Source organism: Ursus maritimus, unplaced genomic scaffold, assembly GCF_017311325.1.
Source record: "Ursus maritimus isolate PB19 unplaced genomic scaffold, ASM1731132v1 scaffold_27, whole genome shotgun sequence".
Taxonomy (NCBI): Eukaryota; Metazoa; Chordata; class Mammalia; order Carnivora; family Ursidae; genus Ursus; species Ursus maritimus.
Genome location: NW_024425230.1, coordinates 23312786 through 23329350, shown reverse-complemented (window position 1 = coordinate 23329350; position 16565 = coordinate 23312786). Strand labels below are relative to the sequence as shown.

The following is a 16565-nucleotide window of genomic DNA, read 5'->3' as shown; positions in this document are numbered from 1 at the left end:
GGCGCCCAGCTCTGAGGGGGAGCCCCGCCAGTCCCAGCCTGGTGCAGCAGAAGGGCTCAGCCTCAGGCCTGCCCCTCGGGGCTCCCGGGAAAGCTCGTGGACCAAAACACCTCCCGGCTTGCCTCTGTGCACGGAATAATGCAGCTAACTTCACGAGCAAGAGGTGAAGAGATGCCCGAGGTCTCCAATCCAGCCCTGACTGACAAGACAACCGAGAACCCAGCGTGGGGCCAAAGGACACTTCTCGTGGGTTCTCCCACTCGCAGCTCCGCCAAACTCAGACTGGAAAGTAGACGCCAGTTTCCTTGGGAATGTCGGAGTGACCGATTTGGGTCCCTCACACCACCCCTTCCTTCTTTCCACACCACAGGTGCAGGGGTGCTCAGTCCGACTGGGGAGGCCAGACAATCAGGGTGTCTGCACCCCGCACTGAACGGGCAATAACTGGAGCCTGGCTCTGAGGTCTGTACTCTTTAAGAACGTGGGTTCACCAAGCGACGACCCACCTTTCTGCTCTGCCTGCCTCACTCCCCCTGTGGTTCCAAGGTCTAGACTTCAGTCCTGGGGTAGGTAGCTGGAGTCCCATCGTGGGGCCAGGCCCAAACTGCCCATCCGGATTTCCAGAAAGTCCTATCCTCCGGGCAAGGGGCTGGTATGCGTCCCTTGTTTGGCTGTCCCCATCTGCTTCTCAGTTGGGAGAACTCAGATGTGAGGACAGGTGAGCAACCACCCTCTGGAAACCCCGACAAATGGCCCATTGGCCAGAAAATCCTAGGCAAGGGTTACATAATCTGCATTAGGAGATCCCGGAAAAAACAAGTCTATGCGTTCCAGTCGGGGCTCTCCTCAAGCCTGGCGTATCTGGTGAAGCTCTGCTTGTGTCTTAGGCACGGCTACAGGATATGAGTGCTGGACAAGACACCACCCCTTCCCTGGAGAGTGAGACTCTGGGGTTTGAACCGTCAGTGCCAGGCACAGAAGGGCGGGAGGCACCAGGTCACGCACACGCCACCTCCCCTCCTTCATTCACGTCAGTCTGCTTATCTATTTCCTCCAGCCCCTCTTCACTCCTGCTGGGGAGGAGACCAGGGAATGTTCCTTAATTAGCAGATGGGTCATTCTGCCCCAAAGCCAGCTTTGCACAGCCCCGTGTCTCAGAGTGTATCTGGATGGCTGAGTCAGGGCGGCTTTCGTCAACTGAGGACAGAAGGAGCAGAAGTCCTAGCTGGACATGCGTAGGTCCATGCCATCCCTCCCGGCACCGCTGCCCCGGAGGCCTCTATGGTATCATTACTGGGTGTTCTCATCAGTGAAAAGGGCTGCCTCTTGGTTCCAATCTGGCTTCTGTATCAATTCCTCAATTAGTCAGAACTCGAAGGGGTGACCCGCTCTGACGGATACCCCCAAACCTCTAGCCCACAATGGTACCAGCATCTCCCACCCGTGTCTGGAGGAAGACCCGGCCCCCCGCTGTCTGCCACCACACCCCCGAGGAGCAGGTGTGCACCTGGGCTCCAGCAGGGGCCAGGCCAGGGGGAAGCACTCCAATCACCTGGACAGAGGCGGGGCCTGCAGACCCCCTGTGTTTATGGGAATTAAGACCCCAGCCGTCGTTAGTGGCAGGATCGGTTCCTGGAAGAAAACCGGGCCGTCCTGAAGCATCGCTCCTCCTCCTGACCTCCTCACCAAGAAAGGCAGCAGACACAGAGAGAAGAGGCCGAGTGGCAAAGGCTGGGCATGAGCTGGTGACCCAGATCGAGCAGGAAGTCAGGGTTCAGTGGGCTGCAGAGCGCCTGGGGGTAGAGAAGGGCAAGGGCAGGGCTGCGAGCTCCGTGAATGCTCCTCCCCCCACGCCCTGGTCCTTCGTCTTCCCCACCACGTCACCTGCTGTTGGTCCCCAAACACCAACCACCTCCGCATCGGCCTGTCCGAGGCCTGAACTGCAGAAGATTTTCCAGACCGTGCCTCAACAACAGGACTGCCAGACCACCTGGGTACAGCCCAGACACACAGACACGGAAAAGGTCAGGACAGGGCTCTTCTGGGTCTGACTGCTGTTGCCCCAAGAACAGAAGGAAGGCAGCCTTCTGGAACTTACACAGCATCTTGTGAGTGTCCTCACTATAAGCCCAGGAAGGGGAAATGGTGAAAGCAGGCGTGCCAGGCTAGAGAGGCCACCCCCAGCAGCCCCTCAGGTCCCACCATGAGTCACTCAGCAAACGTCACCGTCATCAGCGTCATCACCACCAACCTCTTCAGCACCGCTATCACCACTTCCGCAAGAACCAGCAGGCCGAGCACCGGGGTGAGCCCCGCAGCTAAAGACGGCAGGTGTAGTCAAGGGCAGAGAAAGGGAAGGAGCCTAGTTCCAAGGCGGCTGGTGCGTCCTTAGCCGCCTTCTGATTTCGGTCTCCTCTCACCTCCGTGGCTGGTTTCCAGGGGCTCTTGTCAGAGGACAGGGCAGAAGCAATAAGGCCATCCCTGCCACGAGCCAGTGCCTCCTGTCGGTGGCGGCGTGGACCCCGCCCTGCACTGAGGGAGCAGCCCAGGCTCCCCAGAGGTGAACGGGGGTGCCGTCCACCCCAGGAAACCTCGGGGACACGCTGCAGGGCCCCTGCAGGCCTGGAGTTAAGAACTAGCTCCTACTCCTGCCAGGGCGGGGCGGGAAGCAGCGGCTTCCAGTGGGAAGCAGGGAATACGGTCACTGTCAGCGAAGGGACCAGTGAGTCAGCGTCCACACGGAAGGGATCTTCCCTGACTTGGGCCTGATCCTGAAGGGAAAGCAGGTCTCTCGGGAGAGCTCGCAAAGCCAAAGCAACTGAAACAGGCCCCTGATGGAGGCTCTGCCAGAGCCCCTCATCGTGCCTCACGAACCAAGCAGCACGCGGGGCAGGCAGCACGTCCGACACACGAGACTCAGCTCCGGAGCTTAAATCCACCGCTGACGGGCACGGGACGAAGGGCGACGTTTGTCACGGCCTGTAAGGGTCAGACGTGTCCGACGCGTCACACTCCCAAACCAGGTGCTGAATACCTCACAGAATCAAATACGGCCATCTGAGAGGAAACAAAGCCAAAACTGCCGATCGGGGCGCCAGGGTGGCTCAGTCGTTAAGCGTCTGCCTTCGGCTCAGGTCATGATCTCAGGGTCCTGGGATCGAGCCCCGCATCAGGCTCCCTGCTCAGCGGGAAGCCTGCTTCTCCCTCTCCCCACTCTCCCTGCTGTTGTTCCCTCTCTCACTGTCTCTCTCTCTCTCTGCGTCAAATAAATAAATGAAATCTTTAAAAAAAAAAAAACTGCTGACAATTTCAAGAGAAAATGGATATTTTTAAGGGGAAATAAACAAGAAAAACAGAGCCAATGGTTACCTCTCTTCCCACTTCCCATAAGATGTAAAAAACCTGATAAACGATTAAAAGACGAAGATAATATACTTTCCAGCACGCAGGTTTCGTGGACGTGGGGATTTTCTCCGGGACCACTGTCTTGTCAACACTGAACATAATTCCCCCCCACGTCACTATGGCAAATAACAGCTGCCCAGGACATTTTGTTTGACTTGACTCGAGAATGCAAGACCTCGATATACCTTTTAATGAACTACTGGAAGTAGAACACGGTTTTGCAGATAAATAAATCCTCCAACTTGTCTCCACAGGTTTGAAAGTTCAACAAATAAGGATCAAAGCTAAGGCTGGGCCAGAACGGCACACGGCATTGCCAAGGCCAGGTTTAGGGCAGGGACACCGGAGATAAGCAGCTGGCAGAAGGCTCTGCCAATCAGGCAGCAACAAACGCCAACGGCCTCATCACCGAGGCAAAGGAGGCAAGACTTCAGCCTTCACGAGGCCCAGCAGGGGGTGACCGTGCCTCTTAGGTACGTTGAATCTAGCTTCCCTTGGACAAATAAAACAAAAGCTGGCGGGAATCACAGTATGATAGAATATTCTGCATTTCTGAGGGATCTGTGTCAGCCCTTCACGACCCCCGAGCTCACAAGCACACCACGGTACAGCTGAACAATGGAGGTCATGCTTTGATATCCTGAACGTTCATGATGACAAGGCATCAGACAGCTGCTCCTCCTCAAACATCTGCTCACAGAGGCTTCTCTCAATCTCAGCGAAACCGCAAATTACCACATGATATGGGCTTTCCCTTCTCCTGCAAAACCACCACGCTAGGGCCGCAAATACAAAGGCTGGTCTGCTATCTACTTCCTCAAAGGACCCCCCCCCCCCCCGGGGCCACCTGGAGCACACCTCGGGAGCAATCCTGGGATGAACAGGACTTCTCGAGATCTGAGGTTTGAGCTGGGACTTGCCAAATGTCTGAAGCTATTTCTGAGGCAGAAGACAGATAATGGCTACAGAAAATTCTAGAACCTTTTGTAAACTAAGGCTGCAGAGCTTCTCCACATGTTGGTCCTAGTCATATATTCAATGTTTTGGTTTAAATACTTACATCATTTTCTAAAAAATTAAACATGCTTCTTTCAGCCAACTCCTTTGACTCTTCAAATTTTTCTACCGCTTGTCTGACTTCTTCATCTGGTATCTTACCTACTCGCTTCTTTTTATAATCATAATCCAGGCGGCGGCCTTCCAGCTTTTTCAGGTGGTGCTAAACAAGACAAAGGAGTCTTTCAGAGAACTGTACACTCGAAACACAGGGCAAAGAAACCTTTGTTGTTTCCATGAAAATAGACATTGCTTTTTGTCCACCTACATTCTAGGGGCAGGGACACATCTTACATGTCTGTGTGTTGCCAGCAACCACTAGAGGCCACCTTTACTGCAGATCCTCAAGGACTATTTGTGGGTTGATGGATGGGTGGATGGATGGGTGGATGGGCAGATGGTTGGATGGCTGGGAAGGTGGGTGGGTGAATGGATGGGCGGATTAGTGGATGGATGGGTGGATGGATGAGTGGATGGATGGATGGATTGATGGATGGATGGATGGATGGATGGAAGGAAGGATGGTTGGGTGGATGGATGGATGGATGGATGGAAGGATGGTTGGGTGGGTGGGTGGATGGATGGGTGGATGGATGGGCGGATGTGGATGGGCAGATGGGTGGATGGATGGGTGGATGGATGGATGGATGGATGGGTGGATGGATGGATGGATGGAAGGATGGTTGGGTGGGTGGGTGGATGGATGGGTGGATGGCAGAATGAATGACTATCTATATGGAACATAAGGGCACAGTATCAGCCTCAAATTCCATTTTCCAAAGTGAGGAATTTCCCTCATTTCAGCTCTATTAATATCCAGATAATTTCCAACTAAATAAACTACACCAAAAATAAGCACATTTCCTTTGGCACTACTAAGTCCTCACTAAGAGGTGGATTATAAAAAGGAAATTTCTAGTAGCCCCTAGAATACTTATGCATATCCCATAAAGCTCCCCAACAATTACAGAACAAGTTCAACAAATGCCCTCAGTGAATACGAACACACAGGGGACACACATTTACAACCTCTGAAAGGTGAGATTTCTTTAAAAAAAAAATAGGACCTCTTTAACAAAATGTAACAATTGTAAATATTCGACCTATCCACTCATGGAATGGGCTGCTTGTGTGGTAGTAAATTCCCATCATAGTCTGTGTTCAAGCAGAGGGATCCCATGTCAGAAACACTGTAGACAGCTCAGCGGTATGGGGCAAGGGAGAGGCTTAGAAGAGTTGACACCTGTAATTCTTGGAAAACAGGTATTTGCTATTGAATGTCTACACAAATCCAGACCATCCCAGAATGGATAAAAAGCCAGAAGCATCTTTCCTATATGTTCTGTGACTCTGGGCAAATCTGGTATTTCCTCTGGGCCTCCGTGTGTGGCTGTAAAACGGGACGGGACGGCCAACCTGGCTGCTTATGGGCCAAGAAATGTGTGGAATCCATAGACCCTTTACAGGTATAAGTCAGCTGGTCTTCAATGAGCAGCTTCTCCACTCCCGGCGTCTGAAACACAGCACGGTGGAGACTGGGAACGGCTTCTGGAAAGTAGACTACTACTGCTGTGAAGTTATGGAGTCATTTTGTTACGCGAGAAATGGCTGTGGAAATACGCATCTTTCGTCTTGGCGTCCAGCTGGCTTCAGAAGAAAGGGCTAAGAGGTTCCGGGTCTCTTTCCCAGTGAGCCAGGTAAATATGGATTATTCTTCTACACCCCCAATAAGATGATGCTTTCCCTGAATCCCTACGGAGGCATTCTAATGATTTTAAATACGGACATCATTTTATAGCAACAGGTAGATTTAGAGCCTGGAAGACTCACCCCAATCTCTTTTAGATCTTTGTCTTGGAGTAACTGGAGTGGATCAATAAAAGTTTGCTTTACGTTAATATCCAGAGAGTCTTTCACCTCAGCCATTAGCTTCATGGATTCCCCAACTTCTATCAGTGCATTGCCTTGAACAGAAAAAGCACATGAAAAAGGTTCTTCAGCAGAGTACTCGAGGATAATGGTGGTATTTATTTAATTCCTTCCCAAAAGTTTGTGGATGACCATGAAAAAAAAGTCCTCACCCTGGGACTGTTGAATCCTGACTCAGAAGAAAAAAAAAGAAGAAAGAGAGAAAGAAAGTCTCCTTATGGTCTGCATTTTCCTCTGTATCTCCTGTAGTCTCTCCACTATATAAAATAAACGTAGGAGGCTCAGAGAGACAGAAGCATTTCCCACTTTGGCCACTAGATGGGGATAAAGCTCCTCTTTAAAAACTGGTAGAGGCATTCCCCCTGCTTTTCGAAAGTTCACAGGGCACCCCACCACTTTTACAAAAGACCTACATTAGTATTTGTTTTTGCTAACTGAAAAAAATCCAAAGAGGATTTTTGCTTTTACCAAAAAAAAAAAAAAAAAAAAAAAAAGGTAAAAGTGAGAATAACATTCAGCCTTTGTTTTACATTAAGTCATTAGAGAGGCAGCATGTACCCCAAGTCGTGAGAGCACACAGCGCCCCGGCATCCAGCAGCCACGGCTCTGAACTGTGCCTGTGAGCATCTGTGCGTTATCTCGACTTATTCTGTGCATGCGCTAGCAAGACGTGTGCATACACTAAGGAGAGAAGCCTAAGGTTATTTTTGGGGTCTGGTAACACCCCCAAATTTTTCCACATAAATTAACAGTAATTTCTTCTTTGCTTTACACCATTCTGGTTTACAAAAGGCCTCGTAGGAATGCTCTACTTTCAGAGAGCAGGGAAATCTCTAGTTTTGTGAACTGGCACCTAGGGTTCCTTAGAAGTCCGAGAACAAAATCCCCCTTTGTAAACCATAAAAGGATTCATTCATCAGGGCTAAGTATCAACCAATAAAGGTTACAATAGAAATAAATGAACAAAACCTCCTGTCAGCTTCTAGCTACTAGATCTTGAGGTCACTCCCCATATCCTTTAGATGGTTCTAAGGCTCCGACCCTTGCTGATGTCAAAGAAAGGCTGACAGGGTCACATGGGCCAGCCTCTCAGCAGGAGGGCAAGGTTTGCTCTTGCAATGAGGCCCGGGCCAGCCATGCTTGGGCCTGGGCAGTGATCGGCAGCTTTTGCTGGATTATGCCCTGGTATCTCGGTGCCAGCTAACCCACAGGAATTTGCAAGCCGGAGTCCTGGTGGCTGAGCAGAATGAGCACTGCAGTTTCTCTAGAAGGCATCTCTGGAATATGACGCACCAGACCAAACTATTTTTCCTGTATCGGAGTTTTCCAAATTGACCTCAAAAACATGTAGAGCTTGGGGTCTCTCAACTTGTAGGCTAGGAAAAGACCTTAAGGGCCAGCCCAAGAATTTGCATTTCTAGTAAATTCTGACCTCCAAGTTGTTGCACCGACTAGTCCAGCCATGCAGTTTATTCCCCTGCAAAACAGCGATAGCAATGAAGACTCACTTCACCTTTTATTTTTATACGAACTAGAGAGTGCATGGTACAGGACCTTGCAAAACAGAAGTGGCAACTCTTATTCTAAACAATGGCTGGCCAGGACTCCATTTTGACCCACTGGTAGCTTCATTCCTCCTACATGTCCTTAACTCACTCTCCAGAGTCAGGTTCTAAATCGTGCCAAGATGAAGAAGAGACATCCTTTCCCAGCCTGGGGACGCTTTCCTGCCCAACTGATCAGAAACAGAAGCTACTGTTTCTGGACCCTCTGCCACCAGTACCTTCCCCTTGCTCAGGCTTAGTGCTACAGATTCCACACGGACGTGGGGCTCAGCCTCCAGCCACTGAGGCTTCTGCACCTCAGGAAAGTTCTACCATGTGGCCCCAAAAGGGGCCTGTTCCTCAGAACAGCAAGTAACCTATCCATTCCTGACGCCCTCCTGACATTGTCTCTCTTCCTTAACACAAGTTCCCTTACGTCACTAGGGATCTGGGAAGCCATCACATCGTCTGCCCATCCAACCCCCCTGCCCAGTCACGTGGCAGGTGCACTGCAGGACTGGCCTTGGCTGCGAGGGCCTCCCCCGCACCCTCACCTGGCCCCTCAACAGGTCTGCCTTCAGACAACAGGTCTGCCTTCAGAACAAGGAACAGGCCATCCTGTCTGCATTCACGCATGGAATAAAATAAAATTCACATTCTACTGCTCTGAAGGATATTGTTACCCCCTGTGACTAATGAATGCTGTAGCATTCAGGATTTTTTTAAAGATTTTATTTGTTTATTTGAGAGAGAGAGCGAGAGAGCACGAGTGGTGGGGAGAGGAAGAAGCAGGCTCCCTGCTCGGGGCTCGAACCCAGGACCCTGGGATCATGACCTTAACCAAAAAGCCACCCAGGCGTCCCTGGGATTTTTTTTTTTTTTTTAATTTTCAGGAGATTCCCCCCCCCCCAATTTCCCATATCAATTACTATAGCCAAGTATCTGAATTCTCAATTTCTATACCCTGCCTTGTTACCCCCACATGAATAGCAAAAGTGCCAAATTCTCCTAGAAGACTAAATAGGTTACATTCAACTCACATCCAGTTTATTAATTTAAAGAAATCTCAATCCAAATTTAATAGGCTTTTTGTTTTTAGTAAATGAGACTTAAAATGACTCGAGGTTTCATCTGGAAAAAAAAAAGGTGAGTATATCCGTGAAATGTCTGCAATGAGATAACAAGGGGAAATTTTAACGTATATTACAATATACTTTAAAGTTATAATACTTAAAATACAACACTGGATCAAAATAGGGTGCAAATCAAGAAAACAAACAAGAAAGGCCAGAAACAAACTTAGAATATAAAAATTTAGTCTGTAACAAAGTTTCTCTTAAATCAGAGGGGAAAGGTTGAACTTTTCAATGAAGTATTAGAACAATTACCTATTTATTTGTGAGAAAACAAAATTAGAACCCTATTGCACAGTATCTGCCCATTAAACTCAGGAGCCTGGAAATTTAAATGTAAGAAAAGAAACATGTTTCAAAATGAAAGTATAAATACACATTTATACAACTGGGGGGGGAGCGGAAGTTTTTCTGAACACAATAACAAAGCCATAAGCCATAAAGGAAGACGTATGAGTACCGCTACCTAAAAAGTAAGAATCTCTCTCCATTACAGAGGTCTCCATCCACAAGGTCAGGAGGCAGATGCCCACCTGGGGTGTAACTTCATTAACATATAAGGCAGACAAAAAGCAAATACCCTGACCATTGAAAGAGCTCATGAACCAGGAAGGGGGAAAAGAATGAACACCTTAATGAAAAAATAGGCAAAGGATACAGATACACAATTGACAAAAATAACAACAAAGAGGAAGGAACTCTACCTTCCGCATAATCCAAAAGGTAAGGTTAAAACAGCACTAAGAGATCAATTTTATATACTATGCATCAAATTATCAGTTATTTAAAACTTAACTAAAAAAATAATTCCCGCAGTTAGCAATTGTGCTGGGAAAGTGTTCTCATGCACTCCTGGCAAGAGTGTCCAACTGGCATCACCTTTGGAGGGTCCTTTGGGAATCTGCTTCAAAAATCTGCAAAAACAGGCATACTCTCAACCCAGCAATTTCACAACTCAGGATTTCATCTAAGAACATCATCTTGGATATCCCCAAAGATTCACCTATGAAAACAGTTGTTATAAGTGCTATGTAAAATTTTTTTGCATAAAGAAAAAAAATCTGGGACGCCTGGCTGGCTCAGTCAGTTAAGCGTCTGCCTTCAGCTCAGGTCATTATCCCAGGGTCCTGGGATCGAGTTCCACATCGGGCTCCCTGCTCAGCAGGGGAGTCTGCTTCTCTCTCTGCCTGCCGCTCCCCCTGCTTATGCTTGCACTCTCTCTCTGACGAGTAAATAAATAAACTTAAAAAAAAAAGAAAGAAAAAATCTAAGTATCCAGTAATTGGGATCGACTGAACGAGCTATGACATCACACATGGATTATTATGCGGCATTTAGAAACAATATCATAGAAGATTAATTATTTTATGACACGGATCCGGATATAGTCAATGGGAATAAACAGGTTACAAAAGGGTCTAAGGGTAGACAGACCCCAACGCCACTTTGATTCTGGAAGGGTGCGTGTGCATACAGACGAGAATAAACAAAGGTTCTATCACTGCATGTGTGATTGCAGGTGACGCTGGCATTTACTTTCTTGTATCTTCTAAACTTCCTGCGATGAACATGTATGACTTGGGTGACATAAAAATAATAATAAGGTTGTTAAAATGAGGGTATTGAGGGGTGCCTGGGTGGCTCCGTTGGTTGAGTATCCGACTCTAGGTTTCGACTCAGATCATGGTCTCAGGGTCTTGGGATTGAGCCTGTGTTGGGCTCCACACTCAGCAGGGAGTCTGCTTGAGGACTCTCTCTCTCTTTCTCCCTCTGCCCCCTCCCACTCTCTAAGTAAATAAATAGATCTTAAAAAAAAAAAGAGAGAGAGAAGGCAGGGTGCCCCATCTACGTGGGGCAGAGGAGGTGCTGCCCACGTCCCAGGCGCTGTGCGCACTCACCGAACGTGGAGCCCTCGCCCAGCTCCTTCCCGTACTTCAGCATACAGTCGCCCAGCAAGCCTTCCGTCTGCGGGTAGCCGGTGGTTTTCACCTGTCCTCGAATCTTCGACACAGTGTTCAGCATTCCTAGCTTAGCTCTGTATGCTTAAAAACATTGTCATTTGTAATTCCTTCAAATGGCAAAGCGGAGCCACAGGTCCGTGGCATTGAACACAGGACGGCGAAACAAAGGCCACCTGGCAGACACCTTGCGGGAGGCCCGGGGCCAGGGCCAGGTGTGACCGATTCCATCTCTCACATGATTTCCCAGATTCTTTTACCGAGGCAGGGGCGGGGTGTGGGGGGCAGGGTGCTGAGCACACTACTGCACAGCCAGGAGGAAAACAGGAAGGGTGCCCACGCCGTGGACTGCAAACAGGACCTGGGCTCCCCCACCCGCGCCCCGTGCAGGGCGAGATGCCACAGGCCTGCCGTCGCCCACGCCCCGAGTCAGGCGCGGACACCTGGGCAGGCGATCCTTCCTGGGGCCCAATCGATCACTAAGAACAGAACTGCTGAGGTGGACATTTCAAACCACCAGCGGCCACGAACACCCTCCCTGCGCCCCAAGGATGGATTCGGCCTGATTATATCCGTGTCATGAAGAAGGGCTGCTGCTCATTCCTGCTTGGGAAGCAGAACCAACAGGAGGACAAGGATTCCCCCCTCCTCTTCAGCGCAGGGACCATGAGTTTGTGTGGGGATGGTCCCTCAGGTGCAGTCAGGTGCACCCCCCTTAGGGAAATGATGGCGGCCAGGCTCAGACTCACGCAAGAAGTGTTTACTAATCCCGGCTCTGTGGGGCAGCCCATGCCAGGTACTGGGGCTCCAGAGAGACCAGGCCAGGGTCTGCCCTGAAGGAGCTCAGAGTCTAGTTACTACGGTAAGGCAGAATATACAAGATGTACTTTGCAGATAAAGTTTGGGGTGATGTCAAGAAAAGGAAACCTTAGCGATATTGCTAAATAAAAATGGAAAGATGCCCCTAAAAAGGCAGAAATTGTGTCAATAAAGCGTGGAAGAGGGAATACTTATGGTCTAGGGCCAAAAGATAAAAACCAGGCTGGCTTGACCTAAGCAGAAATTAAAACAGGACAAATCAGGAGGTATCTATGGGAAAATGGGACTATGCACTGAATCCCAAGCTAAGGATTTGGGATTTTATTGTACAGGCCAGAGAGTGAATCACATACTAGCTTGTGGTGTTTGAGATGACTTTAGGAAGAAATGGGATCAACTTCTATTTTCTTTGACTTTAATAATTACATGTTTGTTTAACGTACTCTAGCAGGGCCTCTCAAACTGTAATGCGCATCAAATCACCCAAGGATCCTGTTAAAACGTGAAGTCTGATTCAGGCCATTTGGGATGAGCCCAAGATTCTGCATTTCCCAGTCTCTCAGGTAATGCTTATCCTGCTCTCGACACTCCCAAGTGCCAGCCTTTCCGAATCCTGCCCTGCACACGAAGGCTTCACTCTCCTACAAACCACACACACACACACACACACACACACACACACACACTCCCCCCAGTGACTGATAGCCATTAAACTGGAAATAACCAGAGGCCTCTGTCCAAGTGGACACTTCCACTGTTGGCCCACCCCATTCCTACACCCTTCCAATGTCAGTTCTTTGAGGATGGGATCTTGGTCCAACTTCGCAGCATCTCAGGATCCAGGAAAACCCCTCGCCAAGAGTAAGCGCTTGCTAGTACGTGCTGACTGATTATCAGGAAAAGGAACTTACGTGGCTCACCTCAGTCACTGAGGCCAGACAAGACATGTAGTTATCATAGTTCCTAAAATTCTAATCATCTGTACAATTCTAAAGACTTCTACACCCACCAACCTCCCTGGACATGATTTTTATAAAATTTATGTTTTTACATTTTTCCCGTCTCGATTTTCGGAGGGTTGGTCTGTGCTGATTCTCATAGCCAAGGGAATCACAGGCACTACGTGCAAATAATTAATTCCGAAAAAAGAAAGGCAGTTTTGGGAATGCACAGAATTCGAGGCTTGGATGCCCTGCCCCCTGTCGGTTTCTGCACTTCACAACCCAGGAAAAACTCATCAAGGTGGTATTGCTTCCCGACCTCGGAATTAAAATCCTTCTGTGGAAGCAATTTCAAGGGAATAGACACTTAGAGCAGGATGACAGAATTTTTTTTTTCTAAAAGAAGAGATGCCTCAGGAAGAAAACATATACAAAACGTTTAGTGGCTCTCTGAAGCGTCTCCTAAGAGATGCCTGTGCTTAGTGGTGCCTCATGGCTTAGCGGTGCCTGGCGGCTGAGACCAAGCCTCCATCCGAATGATGTCACTGTGGTTCACAGAAGTGTCTGCTCTGTTTCTCATCAGCGAGGATTCACTGAAACTACCTCCGGTCACTGGCTTGACTTTAAAAAAAACTGAATTTTATTATTTGGATGCAAAAGACATTGTTTCTAAACTATGTCAGCCATATGTCAAGTAAACATGGGCTATTGATCTGTGACAGTGAATGAACAAGAGAATATTTCAAGACATTTTCTAACTTTACCTGGATTTGGCTGAAGATATTCTGTGGCTTTCGAGAGAATTTCTGCAACAGCTTTATTGGTAATATCTATTTTCTTTAAAAGAAAAACACATAAAAATGTTGGTAAGTGACATTGAATTCACAGAAAAACAGAGCAGTAATATGCATTAATTTAATACATTAAACACATTATTAGGGTGAGTTTAACCTAAATGAACATCAGCATTTTGGGGCAGAAGCAATTCATTTCTCACTTTGATTTTGGGACAACTCTCTCTCCCCATGATGACGGAGAACATTCATTTCTTTTTCTTTTTAACATTAAAGTGAGTGTTCACGTAATATTTAGAAAACTCGGCCAAGTCATTAAGCCCCACTAGATGACTGGATATACTTGAAGGTCTCTCAAGCCAACACAGGGCTTGTCTGAGCCAGACTTTCCTTATCTGCTGAGTGAACTTGATGTCTAACTCACATAAGGACGCCCTGATAATGATTTACGATAGAAACTACCACAGTAAATCAAGAACGAAAGAATCATTCTCACTAGCATATCACTAACATAAACACCCACGTGTTCCATCTGCCACGTGAAGACTGAATCTTCCCTTCCACAAAACTATTCCTGGACACTGGCTGCTGGTTAACCAGACACCAAATGTGAGAATATACAATTAAGTTAAATATGCACATTACAATAGCTTTATTTTATACCATCAATAACCTGAAAGAAAATGCAAGGGAAAAGGAGATCTCATTCATAAGAGCAATTTAAAAATACGCAACGATAAGGAATAAATATAATGAGAAATGTACACTATTTCAAAAACCATATTCCTGAATGGGAAAATTTAATTGTACAAAGATGTAAATCCTCCCCCAAATTAACATGGACAATTAATTCAAATCTCATCTCAATTTTAATTTTTTTCTTTTTTTTGTTACAACTTGGCAAATTAATAATAAAGTTAGGTTCATGCCTCACGCTACATACCAGATTACAAATATAGACCTAAGAACAAAGTGTAAAGGTACTAAATTATACAGGAGTGTATTTTGAAATATGTGGATGGAAGAATCTTCTAAGCATGACCCCAAATCCAAATGTCGTGTAAGTGAAAAGACAGTACACGAAGTTTGACAATATTGGCAAAATGAAAGAGAAAGAAAACTGTACAAGGGACATGCGCTTAGAATTCATAATACACAGAACTCCCATTTAAAGGACAAAAACAAAAACAAAACTCAACCCAACTAGAAGGGACAAGAACATAAACTGGCAATCCACAAACGGGGGAAAGTATAAGTTCAAGCACTTGACAAAATAGTCAGAAAAATTGTAAATTAAAAAGGAGATACTTTTCACTCACCAGAGTGACCAAAAAAATTTTTTTAACTGATTTGACCCAATATTAGGTATTATACAGGTGTGGAGGAATGGGCCCTTTGACACACAAAGAGCAAAACAGATACAACTCTGGAGACCAAGGTAAAGGACCTACTAATGGGCATATTCATGCCACTCTTGGACTTCCAAAAAGTTATCACCTGGAAACACACCAGCAAAGTGCAATGACGTAAAAGGATGTTAGACCATGTTATGTCGTATAAAAAACCGAAACCAACTTGAATGATAGGCAGTAAGCGATTGGATACATTGTGCAACATCCAAATAAAGGAATACTCTTTACTCATCGGACAGAAAATACAAGGAAGTGCCACACGTACTGGAAAGATGCCCATAGAGCACTGTCAGGGAAAGAAAGCAAGTTGTAGAGTGCTTTGTAATACAAGAAATTCATTTTTGTAATTGAAACGACGACAATCTGGTCAGGGTCAGAAGCTTTCAACCAAGCTAGCTCAACCAGCCTGAAACTGTATTTGTTCCCTTAGCTGAATGCCTAAATCCAGGGCCCCAGGAAGGTTTAAAAACACAAAGGCAGTATGTAAATGATGAAGAAATGAACACACTTGCATTACTGGTGCACACGTGCCCGCTGTGTGCAAGGTGCGTGCGCGTATGTGCATCTGGCCTTGTAACAAGTTTTGTAAGCTCTGAACTCTCTTCAGTACGTTTGACTGTTTATGAAGATCATTGAAATGTTTAAGAGAATAGGATCACCTAAATGTTTATGTTTTACTAGAGTTTCAAGAAATGTAAGTACTTAGGAAAGCCATATTTTAAATTTGACGTGACATTAGAGCAATTCCATGCATCACGTTTGTGATTCTAGACATTTGAAATGTCTAAGAGAATCTGCTTAATGTAACTGGAGATAAATGTTTAAGGATTTAATCTGTTAAACCTACGATGTAAGGGAACCTACATGAAGATTAACTGAAAATGATCACCCTTTTTACGCCAAAACTACTAAATTTATAAATAAGATTCAGCAGTTCAGTTTAAGCTTAAGAAAAACTAGGTTTTAGGGTTTATAAACTTTCCTAAGTTTCATATTAATTAAGACACAACTTAGAGTGTTCCCTTCCATGTATCCAACCTTCATGAGACATGAAAAGCCACCAGGAAGGCTAGGCGTCATCTCTGAAGGGTGACAATGAGATCTGTGTCAGGGGTACTTTCTATTTTAGATCCTTCTCTATCTTTTGGGAGGAAAAAAAGCCAAGAGGCAAGTGGCCAAAACTCACAGGCCTTGTGTGCACAGACGAGAGCAGCTTTCAGGACAGCCCGGCAATCGACACTGGGAATCCACCCTTTACAAAGTGGAGGAGACGCCCACTAGCCACGATGGCAAATATGGGCACTAAAGATGAACACTGAAAAAATAATCCATGCTGTTTAAAAACAAAAAAATAAAACAAAGCCTCCCTCCTAGAAGAACTAAGGAAATTGTGGGCAGGGGGAGACGCTCAGGGTAACAAAATGCTGTGCAATGTCTGCTGCAAACCATTAGAACAAATGGGAAAGCACAGAGGTAAAATTATTTCTGTAAAGTCTACTTGGTATGAAGGCATCTTTGTCCACTGATTAAATCTGTAATTTCCTTCAAAGGTTGGCACCCTACCCCTACAGTGC

At 46.7% G+C, this 16565-nt stretch overlaps 1 protein-coding gene across 2 annotated transcripts in view; it reads right to left on the bottom strand.

The window, feature by feature from the left end:
* Positions 1 to 16565, bottom strand: part of SH3GL3 (SH3 domain containing GRB2 like 3, endophilin A3) — a 128465-nt gene that overhangs the window by 29462 nt on the left and 82438 nt on the right. Inside the window, exons 3-6 of one of the 2 annotated variants that reach the window (XM_040642872.1) lie at positions 13550 to 13622; positions 10966 to 11109; positions 6292 to 6425; positions 4466 to 4624 (exon numbers count right to left, since the gene is read on the bottom strand). In XM_040642872.1, the coding sequence (XP_040498806.1) occupies positions 4466 to 4624; positions 6292 to 6425; positions 10966 to 11109; positions 13550 to 13622 (510 nt within the window). Of the gene's footprint in view, positions 1 to 4465; positions 4625 to 6291; positions 6426 to 10965; positions 11110 to 13549; positions 13623 to 16565 lie in introns of those variants that run through there. The other variant, XM_040642873.1, reaches the window with a different exon arrangement.